This window comes from Carlito syrichta, unplaced genomic scaffold, assembly GCF_000164805.1.
Source record: "Carlito syrichta isolate Samal-C Ts95f unplaced genomic scaffold, Tarsius_syrichta-2.0.1 Scaffold287933, whole genome shotgun sequence".
Classification (NCBI taxonomy): domain Eukaryota; kingdom Metazoa; phylum Chordata; class Mammalia; order Primates; family Tarsiidae; genus Carlito; species Carlito syrichta.
In genome coordinates this window covers 141,206-161,000 of record NW_007232029.1, presented here as the reverse complement: position 1 = coordinate 161,000, position 19,795 = coordinate 141,206, and the positions used below count along the sequence as shown (strand labels likewise).

General features: G+C 34.4%; 1 protein-coding gene across 1 annotated transcript in view; it reads left to right on the top strand.

Moving 5' to 3' along the window:
- RGS21 (regulator of G protein signaling 21) overlaps positions 1-11,378 on the top strand; it is a 29,038-nt gene extending 17,660 nt beyond the window's left edge. Inside the window, exon 4 of the mRNA XM_008053160.1 lies at positions 11,175-11,378. Coding sequence (XP_008051351.1) covers positions 11,175-11,378 — 204 coding nt within the window. The remainder of the gene's footprint in view (positions 1-11,174) is intronic.
- Positions 11,379-19,795: the final 8,417 nt, after the last annotated feature.

Here is a 19,795-nt window from a genome sequence, read left to right as displayed (position 1 = left end):
GTGGAACTGCCCCCAGGAGTCACCCTTAGTGAAGATCGTCACAGTTCAGCTTGTCCCATCGCCATCTTACTCATCTGTCCCTATCATTTATATTTCCTATGGCTGCTTTTCAAGTCATCAATTATACCATCTCCTTGAAGGTTCTCTAAAACAGTCAACAAACATTTTTATCTATTAGATATGATAAAATTAATTGAAAACAAAGATGTATAGACACATATACCCATAAATATATTTGAAATAGCTATTTTGATATTATTTACTATTAATAGTTTCCAATTCAAATTACTAAAGGACATTTGCTTGTTACGTTTTATACCTATTGCAGTCTTAAAGGTATTTCCCTATAGTTTATCAGATATATGTTAAATATAATACCACTGTTAGTATATTTATTTATTAAACTGATATTTTGAGCATCTGTCTTCACAGTAATGTCACAGAGTTGAGGGACAGATTGTCATGTATTAAAACCTTTCAAATACACAATGTGTGATACAGTAATAAAACCACATTTAAAGCTCCTTATTAGCACAGTGGAAAAGAGCGATTAAATTTAGTTGGAGAGTTAAAAGTTGGAACCGCAGAGTGGTTCACACATGAAAAAAGCAGGTCATGAAAACAAGTCATACTGTATGAAGAAAGCAAATGAAGAAAGACTATTTTAGACTGAGAGCAAATTGATATAGCACTGATGTATAAAACTCCTTAACATTTTCTGAAAATTACAGTCATTTTGATAGTGCTAATGTGGGCAGAATGGAGGATCAAGTGGACAGGTAGGCAGCAGTGGAGATAAAGAAATGATGGGAAGTATTCTAGATTTAGCTAGTAGACAGACTTGACAAGAAGAGACGATGCATGTGGTATGTAGATTGGGAAATGATCTTTATAAGTAAAAAATTAATTCAATAAGAAAATTCATACATGAATAATCTCCATTTTTCTATATTTTATTGTAGCTGTATAACTGACTCTTTTAAAAGAAAATCTAGATTATTAACAATTTTCTTGGTAAAGATCCTAAAATAAAGAACAATGACAAGGTCGTGTTTTCCAGAAGTTCGCTAAATCCCATTTACTTTCTTTTCAACTTCTTATGCCTTATCTCCTCATCTATAACATTGCTAGCATGACTTACTAATTTTTAATTGATGCAATTAGACAATTTATAACTAGACTATACTAAAGTTTCTAAGTGATTCCTGTCTGTAAATTGACATTACAGAAGATTGTCAGTTTCCTGTCCTAATAGGCAAAGACTGAATACACATATAAAAATTGACCTTTCAGGTCTCTATGAGAAATGAAAATAATTTCAACTACATTTTCCATCCTCTCCTTTATAGTGTTACCTACTCTTTGGTTTCTAAATTAAGAGGGAATTAGTATGATGAAGCCGAAAATCTAAAGTTTGGAAATACCTAGACTTGGTTTAAAATCCTGATCCCCTACTTATATAATCTTATAGTAAGACATCTCTCTGTGCCTCAGTTTCCTTATGTAAAAAGCAGAGTAATAAATCTACATAGAACAAATGAGAATAATAAATGAAATACTGTGGCTAGTGCTAACATCAAGCAGAATAGTTTTGTTTTTTTTTTTTATATCATTTCTAAATCATGAGTACTTTTGAATCTGCCTGCAAACAACCATTGGGTGACTTCTAAGAACATTTGAAGACCTATGACTTTAAAAGTGTAAATATGAACACATATGATTAAAATATGTCAATAAATCATCAGATTCAGATTTTAAAAAAGAGCTACTCATTGCATGAGTTGTACCAAGGTAGATTAGAAAAAAGTACTGCATTAAAAAAAATAGCATGACCCAGGTATTTTGACAAAGTGACTTGAAAACGAAAAGATTATTAGACAAACAATATAGTTTTTAAGATGTCTCTACATTGTACATAGTATGAACCTGGGAGTGGCAAAGAAAAGATAATTCTTAAACTTTTATTTATTCTTTCCTCAATTTGAACCATAATTTTATAATAATAAAGAACTTTTTAAAAATATATTACTTAGCTTTGAGAAAATTGTTTATCTTAGAAAATTTTTAAATACTACTTTTATATTCAGCTAAGATACTGACACATTTTAAATATTTATATTCTACTGATGTCATTGTTCCCTTATTTTGAAAAGAAAATCTAAAGAAGATGGAGAGTGTGTCATTAAAGAGAAAATATTTTATGCTGATTGTCATTTTGTGAAATTAGAAAGCAGCACCAAATCATATCACAACGTAATGTTTGGAAATTATATAAATTCAACTTCACATTATCACCAACCCAGGAACAAATACATTGGTAATTTCTTAAGCCAAAAAAATAGTACAAAATGTTTAATTGTAAAATGTATTTATTAAATGTGAGATACCACAATTCATGAAACAAAGAAAAATATGTTAGTCATAAAGGAGAAAACATCTTAATAAGTTTGTGCAGGACACTTTCAATATTTTGTTTGGCTTCTTTTATTTTTAATGCAGTACAGTGTTTTTTATAAATTCATATTTTCCTTTACATCTATAAATGCTTTTTATTCTGTGCATACTATTTGCCTCCTTATAAGATAAAAATTCTTCCATAGGAAAGCCTAGTATAGGCAGAAAAGCAGATGATAAACACATAAGTATAATACAATATGTTGTTGTACTAGGCAGTTTTCGATAAGGAAATGTAAGAAAATAAAATAGCTATAAACTATGGTTTGGTTTAAAAGACTCTTTCGATCTAGTTGAATCAAAAAATAAAATTTATACAGCTAGGAAAAATGACAAAACAACAAATGATTAAGGGAAAATAAATAGAAGATAAAATTGTTTGTATCATACCTAGAAGGATATTATTAAATAATAGTGAGATAGTATATTGAGAAAAGGACTTTATTTTAAATAAGGTTAGTTTTAAACTAAATCTTGAAGCAAGAAATATGAATTATATGAATTGTGGGTTGAGAGAAACCCATGAAAATAGGCATCCCGAAACATTTTATGCTATTACTGTAATGTCAATTTGTATTCTCCATTTTATATTCATATTTTTTCTTTGCATTTTGAAATGCCACTTCCCCAATGTGTTGAAGTTATTTTGAACAGTCCTATTTCTGCCTCACTAGTTACTACTGCTAGCCAACAGTGCTCCCCTAACTATAGAATCATTTCTAGATATAAAGAGTTTATTTAATTACTAATTTTTAAGTTTTTGTTCACTAATCTATAGCTGAATGTTTATTGTCTGCTAAGCATTACGCTGGTACAGCTAAGAAAAAAAGATAGTCATGGTCCTTGAATAGATCCTTCCCCATTTTGGTGAGAAGACTATGGTTAAAAATAATTAAAAAAATAATAATCTTTTATGAGTATAGTGATAGAGAAAGGAAAGGTGAGGTGATAGCATGCAACAGGAAATGTCAAACCTAGAGCAGTGGTCCCCAACCTTTTTGGCATCAAGGACCAGTTACATGGAAATGATTAAGTTTCAAGGGGGACAGGAGGCTTGGGATGATTCACGTGCATGACATTTATTGTACACTTTATTTATATTAATATTACATTGTAATATATAATGAAGTAATTACACAACTCACCATTAAAAAAAAAAAAGAGGCATGGATGAAAGTGAGCAGGCCACACACGAACTAAAATAAGCATCTGATTCTGACTTATGGCCTGCCACCAGATGCAGCTGTACAATTGAAGTGTATCAATTCACTTGCCACTCGCTGATAGGGTTTTGATATGAGTCTTCAAGCAATTGATTTATTATGCTCTCTGTGCAGACCTCACTTCTAATGTTAATCTGTATTTGCAGCCACTCCCCAGAGCTAGCATCACAGCCTCTGCTCCATCTCAGATCACCAGGCATTAGATTCTCATAAGGAGTATACAACCTAGATCCCTTACATGCAGAATTCACAATAGGATTCGTGCTCCTATAAGAATCTAATACTGCAGCTGATCTGACAGGAGGCAGCGCTCAGCAGTAATCCCACTGATGGAGAATGGCTACAAATACAGAAGATGCTTCCCTCATTGTTGCTTACCTCCTGCCATGCTGTCCAGTTCCTAACAGACCGTGAACCTGTTAGGGTTGGGGATCCCTGGTCTAGTGAATCGGGGAATGTACCTCAAAGGGGGTAATTAGTGAGCTTTAACCAGAAAAATTTGAGTATAGAGAGAAACAAGGCAAGATGGGAAGAGAGAAGGATAGGAAAGGAAGAGGAAAAACAACCACGTAAAGGACAAGCCATGCCTAGAACACTAGTCAGGTAGTGAAAGAAGCCCCATATTGTGTGTCTTAGAATATAAATTGAGGCAACTACACTTTCTGGTTCCACATTTTTATATATTCCATCTTAAAATAGAGACTTGTTTAAAAAAAGAAGAAAGAGACACGGAAAGAAGAGAGAGGGAGGGAGAAAAGTAGAGCTAAAAAACTATAAGTAATATGTGCTCAGAGCTTTTACATGGACTGTCTTATTTGCTCATCATGTGATCATCATATTAGAAAGGTATTACAATCATTCACAAGTCACAGGTAAAAAATGAACTGAGCTTAGAGATAACATGAGCCCTGCAATCATTAGATTATTAAGATTCGAAGAGAGCCCAGGCTTTTCTCTTTCTTTTTAATTTTTTGTTCTAAATATGTGGGGCACAACTCAGGATTAAGTATACAAATGTTTATTATGTGGGTCCCTTGTTGATGAGATGTGCCCCGCCCCCACTCCCCTGACAGTTTCCCACGACTGCGAATCCCTTTCTTACAGTATTACGATAGTTGCTCAAGGTCCACTTATGAGTGAGAACATGTGATACTCGGTTCTTCATTTTTGTGATAGATCACAGTTTCAAACTTCTATCCCGAGATTTTCTACTTGTTTTAATTGTTTATGTCATAGCCTGGGAAACTTGATATTTATAGTAAAGGCAGAAGCATAAAATTATCTAGTCATACACAATCTATCTTCCTTTCTATCAAAAGCTTCATTTCTCCTCTCAAATTCTCTCTAATTTGTGTATCCTCTTAGACAATGAAAGCTAGATTCAAATATGACATTAGGAAGAAAAAAGAGAGTCAGTAGTATTTCTTCTAATAATCTGCAGTATCAGTCTGTCCTTCAAAAAATAGTTTCTGCATTTCAACACAAAAACAAAAAGCACAGTGTTCTTTAAACATCCCTCTGTCCCTGTGCCACTTGTTAACCCTGTGCCACTTGTTAACCTTAGCTTAACATGCTGGGCTTGGTGGAGGAAACTGGTCAATCTGAGCCCCCTTCAGCTGCTCCAGCATAGCTTCAGCTTCTGTACCTCTATTTTTAGCAATCTGTACACGTTATGATTTTATATGTGTCCTCTCCTTTACCACCACAGAAATTGGAGAGGCATCTGGTTTCTATTCAATGCTGACTTTGCTTTGACTACTTGTCTAATTAATCAAGATGGTTTTGAATTCTATTTCTTTCATTTATCTTACCCAATTCAAAGTGTTAATGCTACCTCCCAACTTGCATAATCTATTTCTGTCTCCAAAACCAATGACAACCAAAGGATACTATTTGTGTGTGGATGGACTCCTTCTAGTTGTTACAAACTTTGTTGTAATCAACTTTAATAACTACCTTTGAGAATACATTTTAGTATATTCATTCACTTTTAATGATGCCAAAATGAAGCAATACTTGAGGTGTTAGAGGTGATTAAATAGAATTATGTAACCAAAAACATGATTATAGATAGCTTTAATTTGAGTAGTAATTTTTAAGCTCTGTTGTGAATGAGGTCTAAGATGCTGCTGGTTCCAATTTTGTAAGGCATTTTACTTATGCATGCACACACCCTTTGCATAATGACAGTCTCCTGCTACACTATACATTCTAAATGAGGAAAGGCTATCTAATTTGAATATGAGAGCACAGTTGAAAACTTTTCATTCAAATTATGTAAAAATTTATAAAGCATACTTTAGGGTCACAAGAAAGCCTACAGGTATACTTTAAAAGGTATTCTTTTTTCTAAAATTATTTGTTGAAAGCCGTAAAAATTTGACTGTTAATGCAGAATAAAGGAATTGGCTGACATAACTTTAAGTTAACAAAAATCACAAGTATTAAAATATCCTGGATCTTTATAATAAAATTGTTTTTAAACTACCATAAACATCATTCAGAAAGCAGTCATTTTAATGCAATGGATTGTTGTCAAATGTCAGTTGTGTCAAGACCTTTTCAAAGTTGACAGGATCTAAAAGTCTCTAAACGGTTATGATGACATCTCAGCTGTCATTTTATAGGCATCACAATCCTGTGTCTTGTTTTCTGAGATTGGCAGTGTAATGGTCTCAGATATCTAAGATAATTTATGACCTTTTGAAAAATAAGCAAATAAAATACATATTGTTTCTCTAATATAATACTGAAGGCCCTTGAAACTAAAAAGTATCACTACAAATAGAAGTAACTATATCAGTAAATAATATAGATACAACCTGTTTATTTAATTAACTGAAATAATGTTCAGTTCATGCTGTAGGCCTCATAATTTAAGATGCTCAGCTAAGTTTAAGGCTGCTCAGTAGCTCTCAAGTAATTCAGAAATACCTCAGATCATACAGTTGGAAAGTTTGCGTTTCAAGAGGGTCACCTCCTGATAGGTCCCATCTTCAATACACTTCAAGCTCAACTTCTCTTGTCTTACTTTTTTTTTTTGAGTTGGAGTCTCACTCTGTCGCCCAGACTGGAGTGCAGTGGCCACTCCTGGCCACCGCAGCCTCGAACTGCTGGGCTCCAGCGATCCTTCCGCCTCAGTCTTCCAAGTAGCCAGAATTCCAGGCATGCGGTACCACGCCCGGCTGATTTTTTGATTTATTGTAGAGATGAGGTCTCGCCAAGCTGCCCAGGTGGGTCTCGAACCCACAGGCTCAGGCAATCCACTCACCTCAGCCTCCCAAAGCGTGGGATTACAGGCTGAGCCACCGAGCCCGGCGTCTTACTTTTTAAAAGAGAAATTTTTCCATGTATCTTCCAGTAGAATGCAACCAAAAATCATATTTAAATCTAGTTTAAAGTTGGATGTGTGACCAGGGGCCCTAGCTTACACACCTATAATCTCAGCACTTTGAGAAGCCAAAGAGAGAGGATTGCTTGAGCCCAGGAGTTTGAGACCAGACTAAGCAACATAGCGAGACCTTGTCTCTACAAAAAATCAAAAAATTAGCTGGGTATGGTGGCAGATGCTTACAGTCCCAGCTACGGGGAGTCTGAGGTGGAAGAATCACCTGAACCCAGTAAGTTAAGGCTGCAGTGAGCTGTGATCATGCCACTGCACTCCAGCTTGGGCTATAGAGTGAGACCCTAACTCTAAAAAAAAAAAAAAAAAGGTGTATTTAAGTTGGGTATGCGTTCACAGACATGTTTCCAGGAGTAATTTTATTAAAGGAATATAGTATTTATCTATATATATTATTTTCTTATTAAAGGAGATAAGAGGGATTTTAGATTGTGAACAGCATAAACAAAAGATTTAGGTAAAAGATTCACTTTAGAAACAGAGTACTCCAGCTTTATGGATACCACTAGGGATAAGTAGAAGTTCATTTCAAAACAGAATATTAAAGTCAGGGTGTGCAGAATCTCAAATACCAGGGTAAGATGTTTAAATTTGGTGTTACAGAAAATAATGGGTTTTCAACTGAATATTCATATGATAAAAGTGGTATTTTGCTGAACTTGATATGGTGATACTATTCACAGTGTTTAGAAAGAAAAGATATTGTAAGAAGAGGTATCAGATAAGTAGTAAATTCAATAGTTTGGGGAAGAGGCTAGTTATAAAAGCCAAACTGAATAAAAGAGTGAGAATAAAAAAAAAATTTTGTAAAATTACAAAATAAAAGAGAGAACACACACACACACACACACACACACACACACACACACACACACAGCCAGTAGATAACAGTAGATAAGAGATCAGAGAAAAAAAAGAGGTGTCAGAGATAATTCCTATGTTTCTAACTTGGACAACTTGAAGAAAAATGACATTTACACAAACATGTGGGTGTGATGTTTTGTCACTGACATTAAGCTGAATTGCCAAGATATGTCTTCATAAAACTAATGATTGTCTCCTGGGAACAGTATATCTGTTCATCACTTAGCTATCAATAACTGATGTTGGCAGTTCCTTGTAGGAAAATAGGCAAATCAAAAAAATGACAAAAATAAGTTAGAAATACAAGCCTAACGTATTTTAATACTAATACTAATTATCATTAGTATGCTGAAATGCAGTGTTCTTTCTAAAATTTAAACATAATTTTGAACAAATATAGAACCACTTTTTTCACTTGATTTATACAACATATATTTATTGAGTCTTACAATATGCGAAGCTTAGTGAAGAGGCATAAAATGTAAATTTAGCCTTAAGAACAAAAAAGATTTTTGAAAGACTTAGGTGAAGAGCGAAAGACTTTCAGTTAGAATGAAATATCATGAGAAAATGTTCTGAAGTGGAAAACACTAGGAATTTGAGGGGAATTGTCTAACTTGACAGTAGTACAGGGCACACATGGAGAGAAAAAATGTGTACATTGATACCACATTGTAAAGGCCATGAATACCAAAATCTGGGCTTTGAACTTTTAAAATAGAAAATGGGGAGTTATTATAGGTGTTCAGTTTTGATTATAGTAATAATAAGTCAACACTGTGCAGTGGGTGCACACTGGCCCTACTGTCAGTAAAACTCCCTTGATGAATATTGAAATGTTAAGCTGCTATACTTACCCATTGGAAGGCTACAAAGTTAAACAAATCATAGATATGATCTTAATAATATCTGCTATTCATTGATTCTCACCACGAAGCAGACACTATATAGGTTCATTTTATAGGTTACCATGGCACTTTCCTGCTCAAAACACTTCAATGTCACTCAATTGCTTCTAGCAGAGAAACAGGAAATCCCGGCACGGCGTATAAACTCTCCAAGTCCTGGCCCAGATCTCCTCTTCTAATCTCTTCACAGCACTTCCTTGCTCTGGCCCTACACTCCAACCATCCAGGTGTAGTGACTCTTCAGAACCTAACAAATTTTCCCTTACATCAGCTACTCTGTGTTTTTTTTTTCTGCCAGAAATGTTTTTTCCTGATTCTAAGGGGCCAGCTCTTTCTGATTATTCAGCTATAAATCTAAAATAATACTATTTATTTAGTTGTTGGTTGTGTTTCCCCATATATAGACAGCATTTGGCACATAACAGACATTTATAAATATTTGTCAAATCAATAAATTGATGGATCATCTCACTTCAATTCTTATATCAGCTGGGTCGAGAAATATTAACAGCTTAAAAAGTAAGAAGCAGAAGCTCAGAAATATATAGGTAATTCACTCTAGTCACCAAAAGTGTTAGAGGACAGACTTAAAAATGATCTCAAAGTTTTTCCACTGCCCTGAACCATCTTCCTATATAATGAAGGATCAATTGATTACAAGTTTGGAAGCCTTTGAGAAAGTTTTGTTCGATCCAGAACTTTGATGAGGTACCTAAGAAGGAAATCAAAGGAATAGAAATGCAGATGTATGCTAGGATCATTAAGTAACTGAAATCCTTAAAGAAAGAAAATATCTGTGAGGATACAGTGGCCCTTTGATGATTCTTCTCAAATTAACATTTAATCCTAAAAATGCTTTAAGATAGGTGTCAGCCAGGCTCGGTGGCTCAGCCTGTAATCCCGCGCCTTTGGGAGGCTGAGGTGAGTGGATTGCCTGAGCCCGCGGGTTCGAGACCCGCCTGGGCAGCGAGACCTCATCTCTACAATAAATCAAAAAAATCAGCCGGGTGTGGTAGCGCACGCCTGTAACTCCGGCTACTTAGAAGGCTGAGGTGGAAGGATCGCCGGAGCCCAGCAGGTCAAGGCTGCGGTGGCCGGGAGCAGCCACTGCACTCCAGTCTGGGCGACAGAGTGAGACTCCAACTCAAAAAATAAAAATAAAATAAAAAAGATAGGTGCCATTATTATCCTCTTTTACACTATGGAAATTAAAGATGAGAGGAAACTATAGAAATTGCTTCACTCACAAACAGCAAGTAAGTAGCTGAGGAGGAATTTGATGGCAGATCTGTCTGCCTATCATTTAGCCTTAATTTAATGCAGCATAAATTGTCATTTATAGTCTTTCTTTTACCAAGCTCCAAAATTCTACCATTTTTACAATCTCCTACACTTTGCCAGGAGGCATTTTAATTCTATTTAACAAATGTTTACTGATTCCCTATTATGTGGTAGGTATTCTGATAAGTACTGGAAAATAGAATTATGAACAAGATAGATATAGCATCTGCCCTTGGTAGTCTTAATTTTAAACTGCAAATATATTTTGAACTTCATGAATATTTTCAGTTTAAATTAGATATCTTGGATGCAAAATTTTCTGCCTTTCAGAATATATGCTGGAATAGATGTAAAGTGGGGGTAAATAGTTCCACAAGAACATTAGGGCATCTTACATATTTGCAGCTGAATGGTGTATGTTTTCCAATGTAATCACTTTCTATTAGAACTTGTTGAAGACCCCTATGTGAGGTAATGGTAAAGAAACAAAGACATTATGTATAGATATATTTTCTGTGAGAAAATGGGGATCAGTGAAAAGTTACTTGGTACATTTTATCAAACAAAATAATACAAATTCAAAGAAAAAGAAATGCAGTGAGGAAAATGGAAAATATTGAGAATGGGACTGGGTTGGTGCATTCCAACCTAGTAAAATTCTAGATACAGTTCTGCCTATGGAAAGAGCATTTTAGGTATTTAAGTAAAAGTACTGGGGGGGAAGATGGATAGAAAAAGAAGTTTATAATGTTACAAAGTATCTTGTTTGCTTTTTCACTTTGCTTTAAAAAAAAAATAACTCAAAACAAGATTTTACCTCTGTTCCTTGTCAATGCCACCCCTCTCAAGCTTAGAAAAACAGTTGAACCAAGCATGTGCTCTGTAGTCCAGAAAACAAATGCATGACTCTTCTACTGTTTTGCATCAGATTAGCTTTGTGTTTGGAAAAAATATTTAAATAATATGTGTATCTACCATTGGTATGAACCATATAATCTTTGATTAAACTAATCTAATTCTACACAACTTTATTTTTCACAGATTAACATTGACTTCAGCACCCGGGACCTCATCTCAAAGAATATTGCTGAACCAACTCTCAAGTGTTTTGATGAGGCTCAGAAATTAATCTACAGTCTCATGGCCAAGGATTCTTTTCCTCGGTTTCTAAAGTCAGAAATTTATAAAAAACTGGTAAATAACCAACAGATTGGAAATCATAAAAAATGGCTCCCTTTTCTATGAAGAAGGTAAATGAGAGACTGAGTAATTACACTGTATATTTAAAATATTTTAAATATACAGACACAAAGGGTTTTTTTAGGATTTAGAAAACAATTTTTACCCCCAACAAAATAATAATGTTTTATATACCAAGTCTGAATTTCTAAGCTATTTATTAAGAATTTATTCACTTTATCAGGCACTTAGAACATCTACTGAGCACAAAGGAAATTTATAGTGATGTAATACACTCTTAAACCATAAGTAGATATTCTTTTGACATTATAATTTTAAGGAACTACATAGCTTCATGCTTCAGAATAGGAGACTGTTTAGTATCACATACATGATTTTAAATACCATAGCTTCATTCAAAATCTTATTTCTGTAAAAGAAAGAAATTCTGAACCAAAACAAAACCTTTAATTTAATGTTCAATTGAATTTTTTTCCACCATTTTTCCAACTGTTTCTAATAAAATGGTGGTTATGTAAATTGATATGCCTCTCAAATAAATTAAAAAGAAAAATTGTAAGAATGTATGCACATTTATAAATATGTCTGGTTGTACCACAGATCAAAAATTTTTAAAATACATCGGTTGGTTCAATTTCATGGCATCACATAGGCTTATGTATCAAAAAGACCTTCAGGGTGGAAAATATTGATTTTTTAATATTAATAGAAATATTTAAAAACATAGGACGAATAAGGAGCATAGATAAGTCCTTACATGATGAGCTGCACTACAGTTTATCATAAAATAGCAGAAATATTGTTATATTATCAATCAATTATCAATCAATTGGACTAAAGTATCTATTCAATCACACAGCACTGAAATTTGTTTATAAAACAAAACACTAATACATTTACTTTGAAATGTATCTAAAATTATTTTTTTCTATATATAAATGTCCTATGATGTGTGAATACTTTCATGTCAATGTGAAAACTGTAAAGATTCAACAGATCTTCCATGTTTCCATTTTATTTGCACATATTTACTTATATGTATTGATATTTCTATTTTGAGATTGTTTGAACATTAAATAATGGAGGAAAAACAGCCTGACTTATTTTATGTTTCCATGAACTATTCATTTGATAGGCAAAATTTTGTCCCCCCTTCATCGTAAAAAGTAAACATTTAAACACATGCAAATGGAATAGTCCCTGTACATTTGCAAATTATTTAAAGAAAGGCATAAATACAAATTGGTTGTGAAGTATTCAAAGTGCCTTAAGGTGCACTTAGTGAAAAATTGCTGTACTTTTCAACATTTATTCTAGAGATCCCAACCTTAATTTACTTTCTATTTAAATGGAAAATTTTAATATTATTCAAATAGACTTTCGAGGGAAAAAAAATCTTAGAATTGAAAATCACACCTTCCTTTTAGACATGAAAAACACAAAATCTGAGTTATTTCCTAAGATCACACTGCTGGTAAGTGGCCAAGCTGGTCAGAGCAGTGCTTTTCCCAGGATGCCACACTGGCTCCCTGTTCTCAAAGAACAGTGTAGTCACTGCCTCAGTTTAGAACTGTGCTGAGGTCTGGAATATAAATTCCTATTAATTGACAAATACCCAGGCATGATCCCTTTCACTGAATATTTGAATTGTCTCTTTATAGTCCAACTTCTTTCTTGTTATCATAGAGCTAGAATTCATGTTTAATGATTGCCTCTTAAGTTTTCTCTAGTGCTGTGAAGGAAGCCACAAATCAAACCCTCACCACCCAGAAGCAGTAGGTGCCTGATAGAGCCCTAAAAAAGCACAGCAGGTATTTAAATGATTTGTTGAAAATTGGATAGTAAATGGCCTCTAATAGAGTCCCAGCCAAAAACCCTCAATAGCAATACCTACCTCCTCAACTCATTCCCCATTCCAAGTGACAATTCTAGGTTTCTGGTTTAATAAGAAACAAAACAATTGCAGGTTTTTGGCGTACTTGGTAGGGAGGGCTTTCAGTAAAATATCAGATGTACATCTTTCACATGCAGTTCTATTTACATCTTTTTCATGCCATATGTTATTTTATTTCATCAGTTATCATTGATAAACGATTTTATGGATGAATTATTTAATTAAAAAGATTAACTTGTAAAACTGAATAACAACATTAACATTTCTGATAACATATTAGTCAATGATTGTGTAATTTCATTTTCAAAAAATATTTTCATTGTCTTTAATAAATGAAGTGCTAATAATAAAAACTAAGCTAAGCAGTAAAACATTTAAATACAAATGACCTTCAAATTATAAGAAAAGTTTTCCCAAGCACACAATGTTTTCCGTTTTCTGATAGTTTCTAGAGAATATGTTTTCATGAAATTTATGTTTGCCCTCTACTAGGTCAGACGTAAAGAAGTAAAATGATATATTTCTAAAAGAATCTCAGCTTCTTTACCATTTCATTGAGGAACTGCAATCCATGAATTTATCTAAAATCCCTTTGTATCTACTTGTATTTCAAAAATGTCATAATAATTTCATCAATAATTATTTTAAGTTCATGTAAATATAGCTTCTTATATTTGCCGAGAAAAGATCTATTTTAACCTCAAGATAGAATCAACAGCTTTTTTTCTAATACTATATTATGAAAACCTACACCAAGGAGCATTTAGTCGCTGAAGAGACAAACAAAAAATATATATATAAAATCTTTAGTCTCAAACTTTTATCTTCCCAAACTTGTTTTTGTTTTGTTTTTTATTCTATTTAAATGTAGAAGCCATTCACTCACTTTAATTGTTTGTTACTTTTCTCCGGTTTTTTTGTTTTGTTTTGTTTTTTAGTACATATGTACCCGTACTATTCTCGATGAGAGTACATGTTGTTATAATAAAAGCAGAGAAAAGTGTTTTCTTTTTCTTTTCCAATGTTTTCTAAATGAAATTTAGTATCATCTTGGCCTTTTAAACCAGGGATCCCTGGCCGGGCTTGATGGCTCACCCTGTAATCCCAGCACTTTGGGAGGCCGAGAAGAGTGGATGGCCTGAGCCCGCGGGTTCGAGAGCTGCCTGGGCAACTTGGCGAGACCTCATCTCTACAATAAATCAAAAAATCAGCCGGGCGTGATAGCACGTGCCTGTAATTCCGGCTACCCGGAAGGCTGAGGCGGAAGGATGGCCGAGCCGGCAGGTGGAGGCTGCGGTGGCCGGGAGCGGCCGCTGCACTCCTGGCTGGGCGACGGAGTGAGACTCCGACTCAGAAAAAAAGAGAAAAAAAAACCAGGGGTCCCCACCCCTGGACCACAAACTGGTACCAGTCCTCCACCTGTTAGGAACTGTGCCGCACAGCAGAAGGCGAGCAGCCGTGAGGGAGCAACACTTCATCTGTATTTATAGCCAGTCCCCATTGTGTGCATTCCTGCCTGAGCTCTGCCTTCTGTCAGGTCATCGATGCCACTCCATTCTCCGAGGCGCAGGAGCCCCGTTTGTCAACTGCACATGCGAGGGATCCAGGCTGCACGCTCCTTAGGAGAACCTGACGTCTGAGGATGTGAAGCGAAGCTTAGGCATTGACGCAAGTGCTGGGGAGTGGCTGCCGATACAGATTAACATGAGCGGTGAGGTTGACTGCACATCTCTCCTGCCCTCCCCGTCGTCCATGGAAAAATTGTGCTCCAAGAAACCAGTCCCTGATGCCAAAAAGGTTGGGGACCACTGTTCTAAACCGTGGTAGCCTTCTTGGCCATCACTTTGGAAAGTAGCCTAGGGTTTTTTTCCTGAAATTTCAAGAAAAGTTCAAGTTCATTATCCTGAACTTAAAATTTAGATTTAATTTCATTTTCTTTTTCTCTATGGAGGCTGATCAGTCAATATTTTCAATCATATAGGCTATGTCCTACTCCAAATAATCAATATGACGCATTATTGAAAACTAAAAATATTTATTCCAAAAAAGGAAAAGTCTCCTTAAAAAAAGACAATTTGGCCTCAGTATCACTAGTCATTGTAGATTTATCTGCTATGCAAAAATTCTGTTTCTAGCTTTCACTCACAGAATCCCTCTCTATAACAGTTTCAACCCAGTTATACTAGATATGGGCCTGAGTTTCTTCTAGATTACACAGTCATGTAATTTGTTCCATGGTGATGCCGGTTAATTTAAAGTGAACTATTTTCATAACTATTTAATAAAGAATGGACGTTGCCACAGCAATAATCAATTAGAAGGTGAATAAAGGGTCACACAGATTATGTTCCTCCTATTGTTTTGTCAGATTTACCGTTGCATTTTAATGGGAAACCATTAGGAATGAATATTAAGTGATAACTTATTTACTTCAGCTAGGCCATTGCAGAGAAATTTTTATATATTCTACTTGTCAAATATACTTAAATATTATACATATATAATTCATTCTAATAATAAATGAACAGATAGTAGTGTGTTCCCAAGTATAGCAGAAGGTGGGAAAATAACATTTTTTAAAGACTTTTTATTTTCTTTAAGATGCAAAAAACAAGACTGAATGTCTGGCCGAAAAAAATTTAAAAATTCCCAATGAAGTTTAATCAGGTTATTGTTGAGTCTGACTACATAGTCATTGAATATTTACATTTTGTATTATATCTAGATTAAAGTCAGCTATGAATATTTCTGAGAAACAAAAATTGTTTTGTTCAATTCACATTTTGGGGGGCAGGTGATGATGGCTTAATTATTCCTGAATGTCTCACATATAAAACATCATTTCATTTATTTCTATTTCCACAAATCAGAATTTTTTGAACCAGTTCATTCCTTACAAATACGATATAGTTGCTTTGTTGTAATGTTTTTATTTCCTTTGTGCATTTAGGAAAATAAGTTGTAATATTTGGATCATTAATATTGTGACTGATGATGACGTAGAGATAAAATATATAGCTGGCTCTTTTAAAAACTCACTAGAAAAAAGTTGTGTTTCATAATTTATACATATTGGATGTTCTTGCATTTATTCCTTATAGATATTAATTAAGATATTTTTATTGTGTCAGTTTTAGGTCTTCAAAAAGTAAATACTTTTGCCTTTGAATTATTGTCTTTATTTCACTTTCCAAATATATCATGTTTACCCTCAAACCATATCACGAATTCAAAACCATAAGACAGATTATTTTTTAATTTTTTATGTGGAAAAGTGAGAAAAATGTCTATTATTTGGTAAAAAAAATGATTTTAAAATTAATCATTCAAAGCAGTGTTTAATAACTGAATTCAAATCTTTTATGAGAATATATCATAATCTATTGTTAAAAACCAGGAGCAGGCCGGGAGCAGTGGCTCAAGCCTGTTATCCCAGCACTTTGGGAGGCCAAGGCAAGAGGATTGCCTGAGTCTAGGGGCTCAAGATCAACCTGGGAAACGTGGTGAGATCTCATCTCTACAATAAATCAAAAAATTGGCTAGGTGTGGTAGTGTACACCTGTAGTTCTAGCTACTAGGAAGGCTGAGGCAGAAGAATCGCCTGAGCCCAGCAGGTTGAGGCTACGGTGGCCATGAGTGCGCCATGGCACTCCAGCCTGGGCACCAGAGTGAGACTCCAACTCAAAAAAATAAAAAATAAAATAAAATAAAAACCAAGAGCACTTTAAGTAGATTTAAACTGTTGAATTTATGACTAATCTACTAAAAATTTGCTTTTAAAGTATTATTTCTCTTCAACAATTCTATAGATTTCTTTGCAGGACATTTGTTTGCTTTGTTTTTTTGCCAAAAGTAGTCTTTTCAAAAGAATAAATAAACCCTAACACATGGAAATTTCAAAGCATGAGTACTATCTGTGTTTTAAACTAGATAAAAGTCATTTTCCCAAGTGCAGTCTTGATTTTAAGTGGTAGAAGTCAGTAGAGAGTAAATTGTATCATTACACAGTAGTTTCACATAAATCTAGAACTTTTTTGAGAAACCTAGGGTTACATGTATATATGAACATGAGCATATATCTACTTAATGAACACTGTTTCTGTTTAAATTTCTGTCTTTTGAAAGTATTAATGACTAATTTTGATTGGCTTTTTTTTTTTTCAATTGAGGTCTCCCTCTATCACTTAGGCTGGGAGTGCAGTGGCACAATCATGGCTCGCTGCAGCCTCCACCTCCTGAGCTCGGGCAGTCTTCCACCTCAGTCTCCCAAATAGCTGGGACTATAGGTATGCGCCACCACACCAGCCTAATTTTTTCATTTTTTTTGTAGAGTTGAGGTCTTGCTATGTTGCCCAAGCAGGTCTCAAACTCCTGGGCTCAAGCAATCCTTGCACCTCGACCTTCCAAAATGCTGGGATTACGGGTGTGAGCCACCTCATGCAGCCTCCATTGACTATTTTTCAGTCCACATAAATTGTGTTTTGTATTACTCACATTTTCAACAGAAGGAAAGTCTTAGAAAAACATAAAATGGAAGAAGTGTTGATCAAATCAGAAGATCTATTTTTCATATTAATAACTGAAAAAAGAGGTTAAATATAAATAAATATATTTATCTTCCTATTTTGTGATTAATTAAAATGCAATCATTAGCTTTGAAACATGAATGTACATCTATTTTCTTTTTTTTATTTTGAAGATGTGGGGTACAATTCAGGGTTAGATACATATGTGGTCTTTGTACAGGTAAAGCTTGGGCCTCCCTTTGGTCCCCACTTTGCCTGGTTTGAGATTAGGTACCCTTATTGATGTTGTGTGCTCCAACCCCCCTGGCAGTGTTTCACTACTGCCGATCCCTTTCTTATAGTATTACCATAAATGTTCAGGTTCCACTTATAAGTGAGTACATATGGTACTCAGATCTAAATCCATCTTAAGTCAACATTGAAAAACCATAACTGTATTTATGTAAGTGTATAATAACTACTATCTGACTTGTTGAGTTTCAAGAATTTTTCATTGCATTAACATTTCTGATGTGGGCAATGTGAAAAGGCACAAAAGAATTTTTAAAGTTTTTTACAAAAGTATGCCATAAACTGAAAAGACAGCAATGTCACACAGCAGCTCATTGTTCAAAGTATTTTCACAGAAGAAAAGTAATTTTATCTTCACATAAAATATGCAACTAAAATAACTTCAGATTAATGATAATTGCAGGATAATGAACAAGCATATAAATGTTGATAATTCACACCACTACATACCAATATATAATTATAAGGATGCAGATTAGTTAAAACAGGGTCAGCAGAGACTTCAAAAAGAGAAATCGTGAATTGATGTGTGAGAACTGCCGTGGCCATTTACCAGAGCAGAGGTGAGAGAAAGGACGAGCAGACAGAGAACATGAAGTGTAAGAGCCCAGGCTACTTGTGGGGTCAGTGCTCGAGTTATTTATAGTCATTGCCTACATTCTGACTTAGGAAAGGAGAATAGATCAACTGTTTAGAGCTAAAGGTTCACCTGCTCCCCCAAGCCTTCTGAATGCCTCAAAAAGTGCACCCTGGATCCTTGGGCTGACGGGTTACAGGAGAAAAGAGTATTGCTGGGAATGGGCTTTTAAACCAATTGACCCTAGTCAACCACATTGCTACTCAATTATTTACACATTCATTCAACACTAGAACTTGTTTATAAAACCCAAACTAATTTTATAAAGGCATTTATTTTGAGATGTTCCTAAAATTGTTTCTTTCTATCTATGAATGTCCTATGATAAATATGAGAACCTGTGAAGATTCAACAGATCTCCTTTTTCCATTTTATTTGTACATATTTATTTATCTGTATTGATATTTCTATTTTGAGACTGTCTGAACAATAATAAATGGAGGAAAAAAATAATAAATGGAGGAAATAGAGCATTACACTCTTCCTGTTTCCAAAAACTGTTTAATAAACAAAATTTTGTTTTACATGCAGCACATATGTTTTCAAAATTAAGTGCTTCCAAGCAAAGGCCTAGTCAAAGCCAAACACACCAATCTTCTGCTGTTGCTTCAGCCACATTAATCGCATGACACTTATTTAGTAATTCATCTTTGTTTAGTCTTTGCATTCAGTTTGGTCTTCGTTGAATTAAATCTCTTCCTGCACTGATTTTTATCTCATTGTATATTACTTAACTTTGATTTATCAAGTAATAACAATAATCATTGAAATTTGCATAAAGAAGCTTGAGAAAAAGAAAAACATGGCTGTCCCTTGATCAACCTACAACTCTACTGTTATGAGTGGTGAGCACTAGTTATAACGACACCATCATTTAAAAAATAGAGAACACCAAGTGAGAACCCTAATGTAAACTATGGACTCTGGATAATAATGATGTGTCAATGTGTGTTCACTGTAACAAATGTACCACTTTGTTGGAGGATGCTTATAACTGGGGAGGCCATGTGTATGTTGGAGTACAGGTATGTGGTAAATCTCTGTACCTTCTTTTAATTTTTTTTTCTGTGAACCTAAAACTTATCTAAAAAATAGTCTTTAAAAGAAGTGGAGA